Below are 14,030 nucleotides of genomic sequence, written 5' to 3' on the forward strand. Positions count from 1 at the left end.
GGAACTCGGCCAATACTCTTGCACAACATGTGTCTTATGCCTTTAGAATCGCATCACTTTTACTCGAGAAGTCAGGCACTCATCCATGTATGCATCAATAATTTATTTTGATTGCACAAAAGAGGTTTAAACAACATTATATTTTTCTGTCTTTTGTTGACAAATCTAGTTTAGTAAAAGATCAAACAACGATCACAATATTGTGTTTCTATTGCATTTAAGAGCATCAAAGGCTCAAAGCCAAAGCCATTTAACCAAAGGGGTGAATAGAGAGATTCAATACTATCGAGGCCTTCAAGGAGCTATTTATTAGTCTTTAATCTTCTTCTATTACTGTATTTTTATTAATTTTAGAAAGGAATAAAAGGACTTTGCATATAAGAGTAACAGTGGCTGTCAACGATGATATCATCTCAAAAGAGAGAAAGAGATAGAAATATATGTAGAAAAAGAGAGACTAAATCAAGTAATGATATACTATATCTTTACAGCAAACATTGTAAGAAAACAATTGATGAAGACAGCTGTTGGAAAGCCGCTTTAGAGTTTGAAAGAAACATGGTTATTCCTCAAATGTTGCTCAAAGCGTATGTGTCAGGCGCAGCAAAAATGGAAAAGTCTTGTTATGCTATATTTAGTAAATTTCATTGTCGCCTTTGAACGTCCTTTCACAATCCATATTGGACATAATAGAGGCACATATAATGACTATTCACAAAGTATACAAGTCAAAGTGAGCATTTAAATAGCAAAATGCTCACACTTGATTGCTTGTTAAACATATATGAAAGCCTTCGTTTTTATTATGTGAATACTTGCTCTAACGGTGGCTTTAGACTATCTTTCTGATAACCCTTTCCTAGTCTTCAAGTTTGTAAAAATTGACGTTGTGTGTTATTTAATTGCTATATATGAAATAACACTGCCTCGTTCTATACAAAAGTTTAAATGCTATACTTTAGACAATCTGGCTGCTGTACGTTAATAAAATAGCTTTTTCAGTAGCAGATTACGTTTGCAGATAAGCATCGTTTAACGCGTTTTACTTAGAGTATTTATTTTCAATAAGAATAAAAAGACAATAGTAAAATTCATTTCAAAAACATATTTAAAGATTATTTCCAAAAGCCAAAGTTTTACACCAAAGAAAACCTAAAAGAGAAGAAAAAAGAGATCAGCAACGATGCCAAAAGACTTTCAAAGGTTCTGATTGCTGCTGTGATGACATTCTTCAGGTCGACCATTGACCACCAGAACAAGGTACTAGGCACCCATAAAAACCATCAGATCAAATACCAAGCAGCCTGCAAAGATCCGCAGTAGCAGATGTACTGTTGGGGTATGCATTACCTGAGCCTTGTCAATTGTTAACTAGCTTATGTACCCCTTTGTGCCAGCCAGACAGCAGGAAGCATTATCAACAATCTGTCACAGCTGTGATCTCAGATAACCAGTTCCCAACTAGCCACTAGCCCCCTGTAAAGATTCCAATCGAATGCCCAGAGCTCTCCTTTTGGCTGCCTGAAAGCCTCCAGTTGAGTGATGAAATGAACGACCGTTGTCAGTCTAGGACGCATGTCTAGCATCATAGAAAGAGATTGCATAGAAATCCTTGAACACGCAGTCGTCGCCTTGCTGAGTAAGTATTATACAAAAACTTACACTGACCAAAGAGAGCCAGTAAGACCAGAAGGAACCAAAAAGAGTGTAAGAAAAAAATATATAGAGAAAAAAAAGAGGAAGAAAAAGAGATGAGCGTAAATTTCTCTCTTTTTATACCCTTTTCTTAGTTATGTGAGGTTATTGTTTTCTATTTTGTCAATAATTAGTATTTGAATAAGATTTTACTTCTTACAAGAAAATAGGGTTTACGCTCACACTTTTATTTCTTATGTGTTTTATGACTTTTAACATAACTTGAGTCTATCTTTTTACTGTTCTTTTTATATCATTCAGATTGTCACTTGTATATTTTTTATGGAGCTGATCACCTCTTTTTTCAGCAGTAAAAAACTAAAAAGCAACAAATTCCATATATCCTCTGTTTATGTCACGCGTTCCTGTGCTTATTTCCTAGTCTTGGTCACACATCATTGTGTTACTCTATCAGTATTTTTCTTTTTCCTTTTTCCTTTGACTTTTGCTATTAAAATAAAGGTAAATATTATTTTTAATAGTTGCTATACGCATTATTTTCTATAAGTAATAGTCTTGTATAAAGGGGGGGGGGGAAGAAACTATGTGTAGAGTAAATAACGCCACAGCCAAAAAAGGCAATAGCAAATAAGATCAGGTTCCGAGACCCCCTTGGGCCAAATGCTTTTTTATGAAAGTCTTGTGAACAAAAGAAATTTATTGTCAAGGGAAGATATCAGAGTATACATTGCCATAGCAATGACATCCCCCTCATATAATAATAATAACAATATAACAACTTTGTTTATCTAAAGACGTAGTAAGTTTTCTATAAAACATAAAAATTAGTAGCTTATGACTTAACAGAGAAACTATTGAAAAGACAATAGGATTCTTAAATAAATAATAAAGAAAAAGTGTATTAACTATAAAGTACATGGCGAGTCTTTTCTCGTATAGTGGATGGTTCAGAAAAAGTATCGTGTGTCCTTGAATGATCATCAACCATCTGTAACTTGAATACAAACCTATACTTTCCATTTTGAGGGTCCATCATAGTTCCAAAGATCAATGGTAGTTCTGTCTTGTGTCCATTATTAAGGCATTTCACTTGTTTGCCTCGTATTATTTGCTCAATTGCGCCCTATAGTCGTAAGATATATTAGATATTGAGACATGCAAGCTGTTGTCTTACAGTAATCACGCTTCGGACTTCTATATATGACGAATGAAAGGCAATGGCAAATGGATATGAAAATGCAAAAGATTCTGGATTCCCTTCCCATTCGATCAAAAACTTGTTGAACAGTCTATTTCCTTTACTATCGATATAAAATGCATACTCTAAAGAAAAAAAAAAAGATCAGCATTAATATAAAAGAAAAGAGTTAGTTACCATCATAACAGATAAAGTAATGGTTCCTAGGTGCTCTAAATATCGCAATACGCTTTGTAGACTGCCGTAGGTTAAGTGCGGTTGGCTCCTTTTCTCTTTCCATAATAAAGGATAAATTCTTATCAGCAGGGTTTAACAATTCTATCAATGAGAGAGACAGTGTGAATAGACGACGTATATGTTGTTATCTGGACCTTACGCTGTGGTTGATCCGTTCTCATATCTACCATGATAACGCCTCTAGATGTAGTAATAAGCATCATGGTCGCTGACAGTTCTACCGCGTAGGCCTCACAAGGAACATAACAGTCTTTGATCTTTCGCAGGTTCGAGTCACCTAATGAAGTGGATGATCGTAGTGACAGTATCTTGTTGACCAGACTTTGTCTTTTCCCTGAATTCACGTTGTGTTGTAAGTGTGGCGTAGCATTCGTATCATATATCCTCTTTATGGGTTCATATGCTGATATGATAGAACTGAGAGTAGATATCTTGGGAATACAAACCATCGTTCTTTGTAAGCAAGTACCATAATAAAAGAAAGGCACATGTGTCTGAATCAGTCGTCCCTGAGGCTGCAATTCAGGTTTCCCATTCACCACATCCAATGGATATTCCCAAAGAGATTTATCTGCAAGAACCAGCAACGTTTGATTGCATTCAATGGCTTGAACTTGAGTTACCCTTTCTAACGAAAGCGCCTTATGAGGACGAGTGTCGAGGTGTTTATAGTGATGATGTCCGACGTAAACACCATCATCAGCGGCTAAAAGGTACTGCTGACCTGCATCTTTATTCGAGAGTGGTTAGTGAATAGGAAAATCCCCCTTTTTTTTATCAACTTACTGAAAGTGATGAAGTGATTGATTTTGTTTATTTCCAGGAATTCATGTCCATTAAACACAGGCACAGGCTCAAATACTGGTTTCTTCTTATTTAACTCCTCTTGTTGAGATTTGATTTTATCCATCCATGACTTCCTTATGGCTGGAGATGTAGCAAAGAGAGTGATGTGCAGTGAAGGTCTCCCCAAATGTTGAATTGTGAGGGGGTAACATGAATTATTCTCTTCATCCATTTCAGCATTTGCCTGTGCGTTCATATAGGCAGCAATGTCTGTAGAAGCTCTCACATGCATGCCAGAGCCACCAGCAGAAGCTACCATCATTGTATTATTTGGATTGTTATTTGTCAGATAAGGTAATACAAGAGAGCTTGATCGTCTATTGTGAATGGAAGGATCATACCTTGGTAGATAAATATGCAAGAGCTCTAATGGAATTGGCTGTTCCAGCGCGCGTTAAACAAGTCGATTTATATGTGTCAATGGACTTACTCTTCTCTGGATGACGTATCTCTCTAGTCCATTATTCATTTTTAGTTTTGCAATTACCAGATAGTGGTCAAACAAAATGACTTGATACTCTACAGAATCAGGCTGAGCAGTCTTCTTGAGAGTCCCTTGTTTGATAATTGAGCGGCTTTTGGCAAGCAAGTCAAGATTCTTTGAAAATAAAAAAGTGTCTTTTTAGTTTCTTGTTTCTTTAAATTGCTACAATTGCTAGTTACTATTTCATCCGTCTTGTATTTGAATGATAAATTGTAATGAATTCTTTCCAAATCAAATCGATTCTTGGCCTGTCCAGTTTCGTAATTTACGCGAGACAAGAATTGTTTGATGATGTTGATTGCCTTTGGTAATTGCTCTTTATCAGGATGTCCAGTCGGTGTATGTTTTAGAATTTCATTAAATAACAGAGTATATCTTCCAAGCCTAGTCGTTGGTTTTGTAAGGTATCCATTCAATTCCAACTTTAATGAGCTTGGATGTCTTTCTGTAGCCTGTTGAATACTATAAGCAATCGTGTTTTTTTTTTTTTTATTCATGAGGATTTGTATACCTGTACAAAGGCTTCAAAATTGGCATTGATAAACCGCTCATTTTCCAAAGTGTACTTTGCTTCATGCTGCTTTGATCCATAGTCAATATAAGGTTCAAAGTTAATAACAAAGTCCAGCAGAATATCACCCACTTGATAAATGATTGGGTTTTCACTTTGACGTGCTTTAAGAGCATGTAACAGACGTGTATTGATTTCATAAATTGAAGCAATGTTTCTAAACACCTTTTGGATAAATACTTCCTTTCTTGCTGTCGGAATAATCGGCCGTTCCTTCAGAGGCTTTATCCACATCTAAAGGCATTAAAGATGAAATTCCCCAAACAGAAAAAAAAAAAAAAAGATTTGTATCTTACTGTCTGCACGTAATTTAGACTCTCTACATAATCCTCTTCTGTGTATATCAATTCATACAAGTTCTCCTGTCTTTTACGTTCAATTTTTGGAATTGTGTCATAAAGTTCTTTATCCACCGTATTGGCCCAGAGTCCATGATCGAACTGCTGTTGCTGTGGTGATAGCGGTTGTTGTTGCTGTTGTTGCTGTTGATGTTGCTGTTTTGGAAATGTAGATTTTGTTATGGATTGGATGTTGTCTTTGATCTCAAGAGGTAACTATAGAATACACATGTTACTATCCCTTTTTTCATTATAAAAAATGTGTGCAATTAATAACAATATTATTATTTACTTGCATAATCCTTTTTGGACAAGTTGGACTGTAACATGGTCGATTGTCCCAACATGTTGGTGAGTAGCAATAAGCTAGTTCAGTAAATACGCCATTGATTGTGTTATTCTCCATGACAACTGGTTGTTCGTTGAAGGATCTATTGGATTCAATCTCACTCAAGCTATCACTTTGTTGTTGGTAGATTGTTTGATTATTAAACGAGAATTCATATAGATAAGCTATCGAGTCTACGAGCCGAGTCTCATAGCAAACGTCATGAAACAGCTTTTGCGAGGCGAGTGACGTCCCAACTCTTAAGGCTAATTTTCTGTCTCTTGTGTGTAATATAGTCGAAAGCTTGTCCTGATAAATGTAGATTAATAGGATAATGACATGATTCAGAATAAGATCATACAACTATTTCTCTACCGTGAAAAGTATTTTTATATTCAATATCATCCTTTATATGATCCGAAACAGTTATATGTCGCTTTAACTCGTTTGCCACCTTGGATAATAAAGCTGGATAAACTGTCGGCGGTATATAGGTATCCGACTTTTTGGTTCCATAAGCAAAGCTATTCGAACGTTGTGCCATAATATCTTGCGTTGTCACGACTGGTGGGCTTGGGTCTAGAGGGATGAAAACAATAAGAAAGGAGGGGAAAGGCAAAAGAATATGTGTTATTATTTTATTTCCAAACTTGATAATAATATGGCATCTCTACTTTCTTTATGACTGCCTTTTCTAATCAGTAGGTTCCAAGCTTCTTTACTTGTAACCATTTTTATTAAAAGAAAAAGAAAAAGAAAAAGCTAAAAGGCAATAAAAAATATATAAATAACCTTCGGACTTTAGCTCTATTGGTGTTACCTTTCATTGAACCCCTGATTGCACTATTGTTCAACTGACGCGTTTCGACCAGAAGATTCGTTTCTATAGCAACAATATGAATGTTTGTCATTTTGTGCGGTTTTTTAAATTTGCTACTATTTATTCAAAACACCTGTTTAAAAAAGGGAATTAAAACCTCAATTGGGCGCATGACAGTAATAATCTATCTTTTCCACCCGAGGCAGGTCAAAAAGGGAGACTGATAACTAAAAAATGTCCATATAGAATCAAGGGTATAAAAAAAAAGTTGTACGAAGGGCGATATTGGATCAAGTGTAAGATACACTAATGAGAGGAAGAAGTAAGGGAGCCATTGGAGGAACCTTTGCAGTAGGTAAGTAGGTGTGGTAGATGCTGTTTGCTCTAAAGTCTTTCATATGTAGCGATGGATCTACATTATCATATGTCAACTCGATGTCTAAAAAGAACCAGTACTGAGATACTGAAGCACTTTTGGATCTGAAGGCATTTGACTGATTAAAACATTTAGAATTTAGAATATTATATTTGTTATATGCGTAGTTGAGATGAACTATAAAGTGTAAAGAGGGTAACTATATTTTCTTAAGTAATACGGCAGAGAAGCAATTACTATTTAAATAGTGGATATAAATACGGCACTTTCTCTAGTTTCAGGTACAATTACTTCAGTTCTAACCCCTTTTTCTTGACCACACCATGGATCGCGTAAGATTGGTATGGAAAGCAGCTTCATCTATGAAAGCACAATTGCTCATATAGTCCATGTCCATAATAACTCTGTGTAGTTCTGTTTTCTGAAGTGTGTCAATATTTTTGTAAATTGATTAATAAACGTTTTTTTTTTAATAAGACGGTCTTTAATAACAGGCATAGAAGCAAACTTCTATTGTGTATAAGACAGAAGATTTGATCATGTTGTCTATTAAAATAACCCTTGCATCTATCAGGCAAAGGGATATGTATATCTTTATTCTATTTACAAATATATAGTTGCTCTTTCTTTATATTTTCAAAGACCAAGGGTCTTCACTGTTAATGCCAATTCCACTTAGCTTTATGGCAGTGACATCTAGCTGCGCCTCGCCGTCTAAATCTCCTTCTCCCATATATTCTATGACATTATGCTCTGTTTCATACAACTTCACCTTGTATAATTTGGCTGAACTTGATCTCCATGCATCATTTTTTAGAAAATGATACTGAAAATTCCACCAAATGAATATCGCCAGGTTTTCGGCTGTACTAGGTCTTTTATGAAAGAATTCGACATCCAAATCCTACAGCAATATTAATTTCTCTTTTAAGTCATGTGTGTGCATTCACTTTACCAAATTCTTATGGTCGAGTGGGTCCATAATAGCCAGCTTGATACATTCTTTTAGATCAACTAAATTCATTACCATGCCTGTTATTGGATTAACTTCTCCTCTTAGGGTGATTTCGACTATAAAATTCAGTTATAAGAGAGTAAAAGAGAGAACATTTTTGCTTTAATACCTTTATAGTTATGACCATGGAAATTATGGTGATTACACTTTCCATACAGTAGCTGGTTTTCCTCATTAGATAGTTGCTTAGAGTGCAATCTATGAGCTGCCGAGAATGATTGTGTTCTTGTTATATAACTTATGGGTGCCATAATGATACAAAGTAGGGAAAAGAATGGAAGAATAAGAGAAAAAGAAAAAGAAAAAGACTGGACCTCAAAATATAACTGTAAGAAAGAAAGAGATCAATCACGTCTCTCTCTTTGTCTGCCTTTTATTTTATTTTTTCTCTCTGCCTCTTTTATAAATGATTAACTCTATATATCATAATATGCAACCAAGCGATGTAATGTTGTCATATTGAAGAATGGGCTTTCTTATTACTTGGTCAGTGTCAATGAAGGGTGGGAAGAAGGACTGCTTGAGGCGTGCGAAAAAATAATAATAACTCAGCACCCAATTAATGGCCACCAGTAACCAAGGTACAGTCAACCATCTTTCTTTCTCTCTCTCTCCCCTTTGTTGCATTATATTACATTATTGAAAAAAATAAATTTAATAAATAGTTGCGTAACAATGCAGTTGTTCTGTAATGCGTGTAAAATGATGTCAGTTTTGAATATCTAATTTAGAATGCCAACTGTGCACATGATCAATCAAAACTTGCTCATAGCCAAACCAGAAATGGTCAGCATCAGGTACCTTGATACAAGTGGTATTTGAATACTTTTCACACCATGACTCATATCGATGGGATCCTGTGAACTGATCACGGCTGCCATATATGCACAAGACCTTATATTGGTCAGGTGCATGCTGCTTAAAGAATGAGGATTTAGTGATGGCTAAGGCCCAAGTGACGCCTAGACAGAGACTAATGAGTAAGTAAGAACAAGGAACACGAGTGCATTCAATAGAATTAGCAATCATGGCACCAAATGAGTATCCCTATATATATATATATTACTTCTGTTTAAGTTTTGTTTTTTTCATTCTTTCTCTTGGTCATCTTACGCAAAGGATCAAACGGTTTACTTTTGGAAGTTCCTTTTGAATTTGATCATCAAGTATGGCATCAATGACTGATATATAGTCATCTCTTTCAGGCATTCCTGTCCAACTGGTCTTTCCTTTTGAGTGACCACAGCCTCTAAAGTTTAAACAGATGGTGATGTAGCCTTGATTTAAAAAGTACTCTTTTAATGCCATTACGACATTATTGTTCATGTTTCCACCTAATGGACCATAAGGATGAGCAATGATGATCCCTGGTGCTTGATCTAATTTGGGTCCATTGTAGTCAACTAATATTTCAATAGGTGTTTTATCTTTGGACGAAATAAATAAAGACATCTAAAAATAAATCCCTCTCAAAAATCTCCTCCCCTTGTCTATAGTCTTTGTGATACCTGAATCCAAAGAATAAATATGAAATAGAAAAGTAAGAAAATGATGTACACAGAAAAGATTTTCTGTAGTTTCGTTTCTTCCTCATCTTCTGTCTCTTTTTTTAAGATTCCGAATATATTTGCTTTCTCTCTTTCTTTTCTCTCTTTCTTTTTTTAAACTTGGTCTTCCTATGCCCTCCTTTTTAAAGAAAAAAAAAGAATGAAAAAGTAAGAAAGAAAAGAATGTGTGTTTATAAAGAGATGGTTAAATAAACAATAAAAACAATAGTCTTAAAAGGAACATTTCGTATTTCACACCTCATTCAGATAATTCAACATTCAATACAGTTCACATCATAGCAGCTATCTTGGGAATAGTAGGCGCATTAGTGGTTGGATTAAGTATATTCTTTATTTGTAAAAGAAAGAGAAGGAAACAGACAGACAATGAACAAGAAATAAAAGAGAAGCGTACTTCTGATCAATTCGCGAATGACTTTGAAACGATCGATAGACCCTCTCCTACTCATAACAGTCCCATCATGCAACAACATCAATTACAGCTACGGCTAATTCAACAATTACAGATACCCAAATCACATCAACGCTCATCCTCATCATCTCCTTTATTACCTCCTCCACCTTATTGTCCATAATTTATTACATAATACAACAATTGGATGATTGGCTCATCCTTAATAACTGTTCTTCGGAATATCGTTTACCGGTCATCGCTTGTACATCTTCAATCGCTTGTTCCCTTTCATTATCTCTCTTTTTATCCTTGATCTCTTGAGGAAAATAAAGCTTTAGAAAGTTTTGAAGACTTTCATCCAAATTAAGCGCTGTTGCATCTCGAACTGCTGTTGGATGACGACACATGGGACAACTATCCATCTTTTGTTTTTGTGCTTTAACCAAACACCTCACACAGAACACATGATTACATTCCAGTCGAATCGGTCTCCAGGCAACACACATACACACAGGACAGGCTAACAAACAAAAGGAGGGATAAATGACCCATCATGGTATCGTGTACTTTGTTATTTACCATAATCCTCTGGTTGTGGTACAACGCTCGTCAATTTTTCAGTAATTGTCGCATACAACATCCTCGCTAACTTTGGACTAAACAGATGCTCGGTAGGGATCACTTGATGAAAGGCACTACTTGCGGTCAATCCACTCTGTTTATCATGCTTCTTTAATATCTTCCTCATTGCTGTCTGATTTAGCATTTGATAATGCTTCATTGTTATTAATTCCGTATTTAATGCCATAAACTGTTCAAAGGCTAATTTAGATTCTTTATTTTTCAATTTCCTCAACTGATCTGTCTTGTCTAATTCACTCAAAAACCACTGTAGTTGCTTTTTACTCTTTTCTATCGTTGTATTACTCGTTTGAAATATACATGCGTCCATATAAATCGAGAATATCTTTCGCCAATTATACATGTCTGTCCTCTTTTGCCCTGGTGACGCCTATCCTATATCTTAGCACTTGTTTCCTATCGTACGCTCATCTCTTACCACTTTGCTCATCCTTGACTCTAATGCTGAAATATCCTGTTTGAATTTCTCTGTTGTTTCATCTTGAAGTTTACTTGCCTCATTTAGTTCCTTTAGTAGCAATTTAAAAAACTCATCGTCCTGTTCGAGTTCAATCACGAATGACTTTGTTTCTCTCTTTTGATTGGCGCATATTTCATCAGACTCGTCGCTGTTATCTATTGTCATGACATTCAACAGTTCCTTGACTAAATCGACCATATTTTGTGATTGAACGACCATCTCTGTCTCACTATGCATTGTGAAGAAATCCTTATTGTTTTGACTTCGTTTATATTCTAGCTTGGGTGTTTGAGCATCTGTCGAGGTCAATCGGCTGAGTATCTCTTGTACTTTGGGTTCAGTTGGATCATAGATAACTTCGATATTAGGCTTGATATGAGGTGGTTCGCCTGTTGGAATGTATTAGCTCCATTTTTTAGTAGTTTTTCTATATTACCTGTAAAATAATATCGAATAGCAGGTAGTTTATTATCCTTGTTTTCATCATCAAGACATTCATGTAATAAGGAAGCAGATAACCCTCGACTTTCGATTTCTTGAGTGACTTTGGATATAATTTTCTTTAGTGCCTTATATTGGATCAGATAAGGTCTCCATGCTTGTGGTATATCTTCTGCTTCTGTTTCTAATTGTTTAGCAAACTTCATTTTTATATAAATAAATAGGGAAAGAAAATAAAAAAAAAAAAAAGGAAAAGAAGAAAAAAGGAAAAAATTTTTATTACCAAACTTGACACTTGTGTTCAGGGTTCATAAATGATCCTAATCTACACTGAAATGCTTTTGAAAAATGATGCGAGTTCATCAATGGTACATTCACTCGGTATCTATCGGGTGATTGATCTCTTTGAAAGGCCTATAAAAAAGAATTAGTATATGGTTATTTTCTTTTTTTTTTCTTACATCATATTCCTTTGTACTCTTACTACATCTCATTCGAGCAAATTGAATGTAAAACAATTGTTCCCTAGTCCACCGATCGAGTCCAGGCAAGGTCACATTAGATACGATGTCATCCATAATGAATGCTTTATTATCTGCCATATTACTTTTTAATGTTTCTTCACCATCCAATCCAAAGGACTCATATTGTGTCTTCAAACACGATTCAGCTTCACTACTACTCGTGTTTTTATCGCTCAATGCATGCTACAATAAATACATTATTTGTCGTACACTGTAGCCCCACGTGAGGTCAAGTGAGTACTTACCATCATTGCCTGACCAATCATCCACCCGAGCGTACTCTGCGATACGTAGTCGGGACTGTGTTGTCCATTAAAAGGAAATTGTAAGACACCTGCCGGAATGATCACCTGATGATAATCTGAGCGGTAATCTATGCTTGTCCTTGTGGGAAGAAACACGGATATGAGCTCATCCAGTTGAACTTGTCTTTCCATCTCTTTCACACGGTGCATTCCATCGTTCATCATGTTTTGAAGGAAATCTTGGTCATCTATTGCCATATCACCAAAGGATTCTGAAAGTGGGATCACCGATCGAATCATAGAAGGGTAACCTATCTCGAACTGCAAGCTTTTTAATTTTCGGACGGCTTCTTCCGATTGTAGCCGATCTTCTACTTTGCGGACAATGGACTTGATCAAATTCTGCACAGGTTCGATGGGTAGTTCCCTTCTGTCGAGCATATAATATCGACCGAGCAAAAGACCCATACTACTGTCCTCTAATGTGGTCAAACATGACTCCCATCGCTCAGGTATGGCTCGAATACCAAGTGCTTCTGCCTCAAATCTGCGCTTAGGCTCTGCATAGGGGTATCCGACCGTATCCAGGAACGTCCAGAGGATACGCCAGATCAAGTACATCTGTAGGGTTCTTCCGTTTGTCCCTCGGACATTCTCTTTTATCGCATTAACAAGAGAAGGCTGAGCAACAATCTGACGACCCAAGGATCTCCACTCCACAAAGGGCACCTCGTTCTGTATGGCCTGCCACGTCCATTGCTCCTTTTTGTCGTCAGGCACGATCCACTGCTGTTCAAATTCGATAATACGACGTGCTGTTGCCACAGGACTCCATGACCTCCATCCAAATTCACGGTCCTGACGAAAGACGAGCTCCAAGATATCGACTACGGTCTGTAAATATTTCTCACTGTACTCATTCACAGGTGGTGGCAACAGATGTAGTGCGGGCTTCTTGGTTCTTACATCAGGTCCTACCTTCATTTCAAACAGAGTCCATATGCCTCGCTCGGTCAAATAGGTCAAAGCTGCCTTCAGTCCTTCGTCCGTTTGTCCCGAAAGAGGGACCCACTGTCGAATAGCACGGAAGAGCGGGTAAAGTGCCTCGATCTGTCCTTCTTTATGATTTACACAGCTCTTGTACATGTCGCGTAGCTTGTTCAACAGCTGATCATCCAGAATTGACTCTGGGTCAGGTAAGTCGCTTGTCTTTATTTCCTTCTTGTTTGTCAAGATTTGGGAAAGTCGATAGCGGATTGATTGCGCTGTGATCGTTTCAATACTGATCATGGGTTGTGTTGCAGGTATGATGTGGCGATCTATCCATTTATTACATGTGTAGGCATAGAAATCTTGACATGGATCTAATGCTGTATCAACGTCCTAAGCCAAAACAAGGCGTCAGTCGTTTTTTTTTTTCTCATGTTTTATTTGTATAAAAAACAACCTCCAAGATGCTGGCTGCTGTTTTGATACAGTCGGGTTCTAAACAGACAATCTATATCTCTCTCAGTTTACATATACATGATCATTTTTTTTTTTGCCTTCTTTTCTTGTAGTTACCTGTTTTGTCTGGTTGGAATGTTTAGGCGGTGAAATGATCACTGGTGAGTCATGTCCAGTACTACTTCTTGCATAAAGGCCAACAAAGATAAATAGTAAAAATAAAAGAACGGAACTGATAAAGAAAAATAGTTTTTCTAATGAGGTGAAATGGCCAGGTTGTAATGAACTAGGATATCTGTAATATGTGCCATACTGCTCTTCTTCTCTTACTGAGCCTTGTGAACTTGTTGTTCGATTACGTTTTAGTAAAGGTGTATTCATAAAGGGAGAGAAAAAAGGAAAAACACAATTCTCTCTTTTTTTAAAAACTAACAATGTGAT

General features: G+C 36.4%; 5 protein-coding genes across 5 annotated transcripts; all 5 read right to left on the bottom strand.

Moving 5' to 3' along the window:
• Positions 1 to 2,184: 2,184 nt before the first annotated feature.
• RHIMIDRAFT_310928 (uncharacterized protein) lies at positions 2,185 to 6,394 on the bottom strand. The gene is made up of 12 exons (XM_023614698.1): positions 6,309 to 6,394; positions 6,020 to 6,237; positions 5,623 to 5,967; positions 5,289 to 5,546; positions 4,933 to 5,226; positions 4,601 to 4,873; positions 4,368 to 4,535; positions 3,878 to 4,316; positions 3,231 to 3,821; positions 3,032 to 3,172; positions 2,831 to 2,979; positions 2,185 to 2,779 (listed from the first exon to the last, which is right to left on the bottom strand). Exons 1-12 carry the CDS (start codon positions 6,388 to 6,390, stop codon positions 2,558 to 2,560), a joined length of 3,180 nt encoding a protein of 1,059 aa, XP_023470092.1. The 5' UTR covers positions 6,391 to 6,394; the 3' UTR covers positions 2,185 to 2,557.
• Positions 6,395 to 7,482: 1,088 nt separating this feature from the next.
• RHIMIDRAFT_198023 (PTPS-domain-containing protein) lies at positions 7,483 to 8,120 on the bottom strand (the record flags this gene model as incomplete). The annotated part of the gene is made up of 3 exons (XM_023606246.1): positions 7,483 to 7,758; positions 7,810 to 7,925; positions 7,979 to 8,120. 3 exons carry the CDS (start codon positions 8,118 to 8,120, stop codon positions 7,483 to 7,485), a joined length of 534 nt encoding a protein of 177 aa, XP_023470093.1.
• Positions 8,121 to 8,176: 56 nt separating this feature from the next.
• RHIMIDRAFT_265932 (alpha/beta-hydrolase) lies at positions 8,177 to 9,382 on the bottom strand. The gene is made up of 2 exons (XM_023611865.1): positions 8,983 to 9,382; positions 8,177 to 8,916 (listed from the first exon to the last, which is right to left on the bottom strand). The coding sequence occupies exons 1-2, from the start codon at positions 9,319 to 9,321 to the stop codon at positions 8,578 to 8,580; spliced, it is 678 nt and encodes a 225-aa protein (XP_023470094.1). The 5' UTR covers positions 9,322 to 9,382; the 3' UTR covers positions 8,177 to 8,577.
• A 634-nt stretch (positions 9,383 to 10,016) lies between these two features.
• On the bottom strand, positions 10,017 to 11,580 carry RHIMIDRAFT_233986 (uncharacterized protein; the record flags this gene model as incomplete). Its single annotated transcript, XM_023608066.1, has 4 exons — positions 10,017 to 10,351; positions 10,411 to 10,843; positions 10,892 to 11,322; positions 11,370 to 11,580. The coding sequence occupies 4 exons, from the start codon at positions 11,578 to 11,580 to the stop codon at positions 10,017 to 10,019; spliced, it is 1,410 nt and encodes a 469-aa protein (XP_023470095.1).
• A 73-nt stretch (positions 11,581 to 11,653) lies between these two features.
• On the bottom strand, positions 11,654 to 13,970 carry RHIMIDRAFT_233987 (zincin; the record flags this gene model as incomplete). Its single annotated transcript, XM_023608067.1, has 5 exons — positions 11,654 to 11,788; positions 11,836 to 12,081; positions 12,144 to 13,526; positions 13,591 to 13,641; positions 13,707 to 13,970. The coding sequence occupies 5 exons, from the start codon at positions 13,968 to 13,970 to the stop codon at positions 11,654 to 11,656; spliced, it is 2,079 nt and encodes a 692-aa protein (XP_023470096.1).
• Positions 13,971 to 14,030: the final 60 nt, after the last annotated feature.

This window comes from Rhizopus microsporus (assembly GCF_002708625.1).
Source record: "Rhizopus microsporus ATCC 52813 unplaced genomic scaffold scaffold_2, whole genome shotgun sequence".
NCBI classification, from domain to species: Eukaryota; Fungi; Mucoromycota; class Mucoromycetes; order Mucorales; family Rhizopodaceae; genus Rhizopus; species Rhizopus microsporus.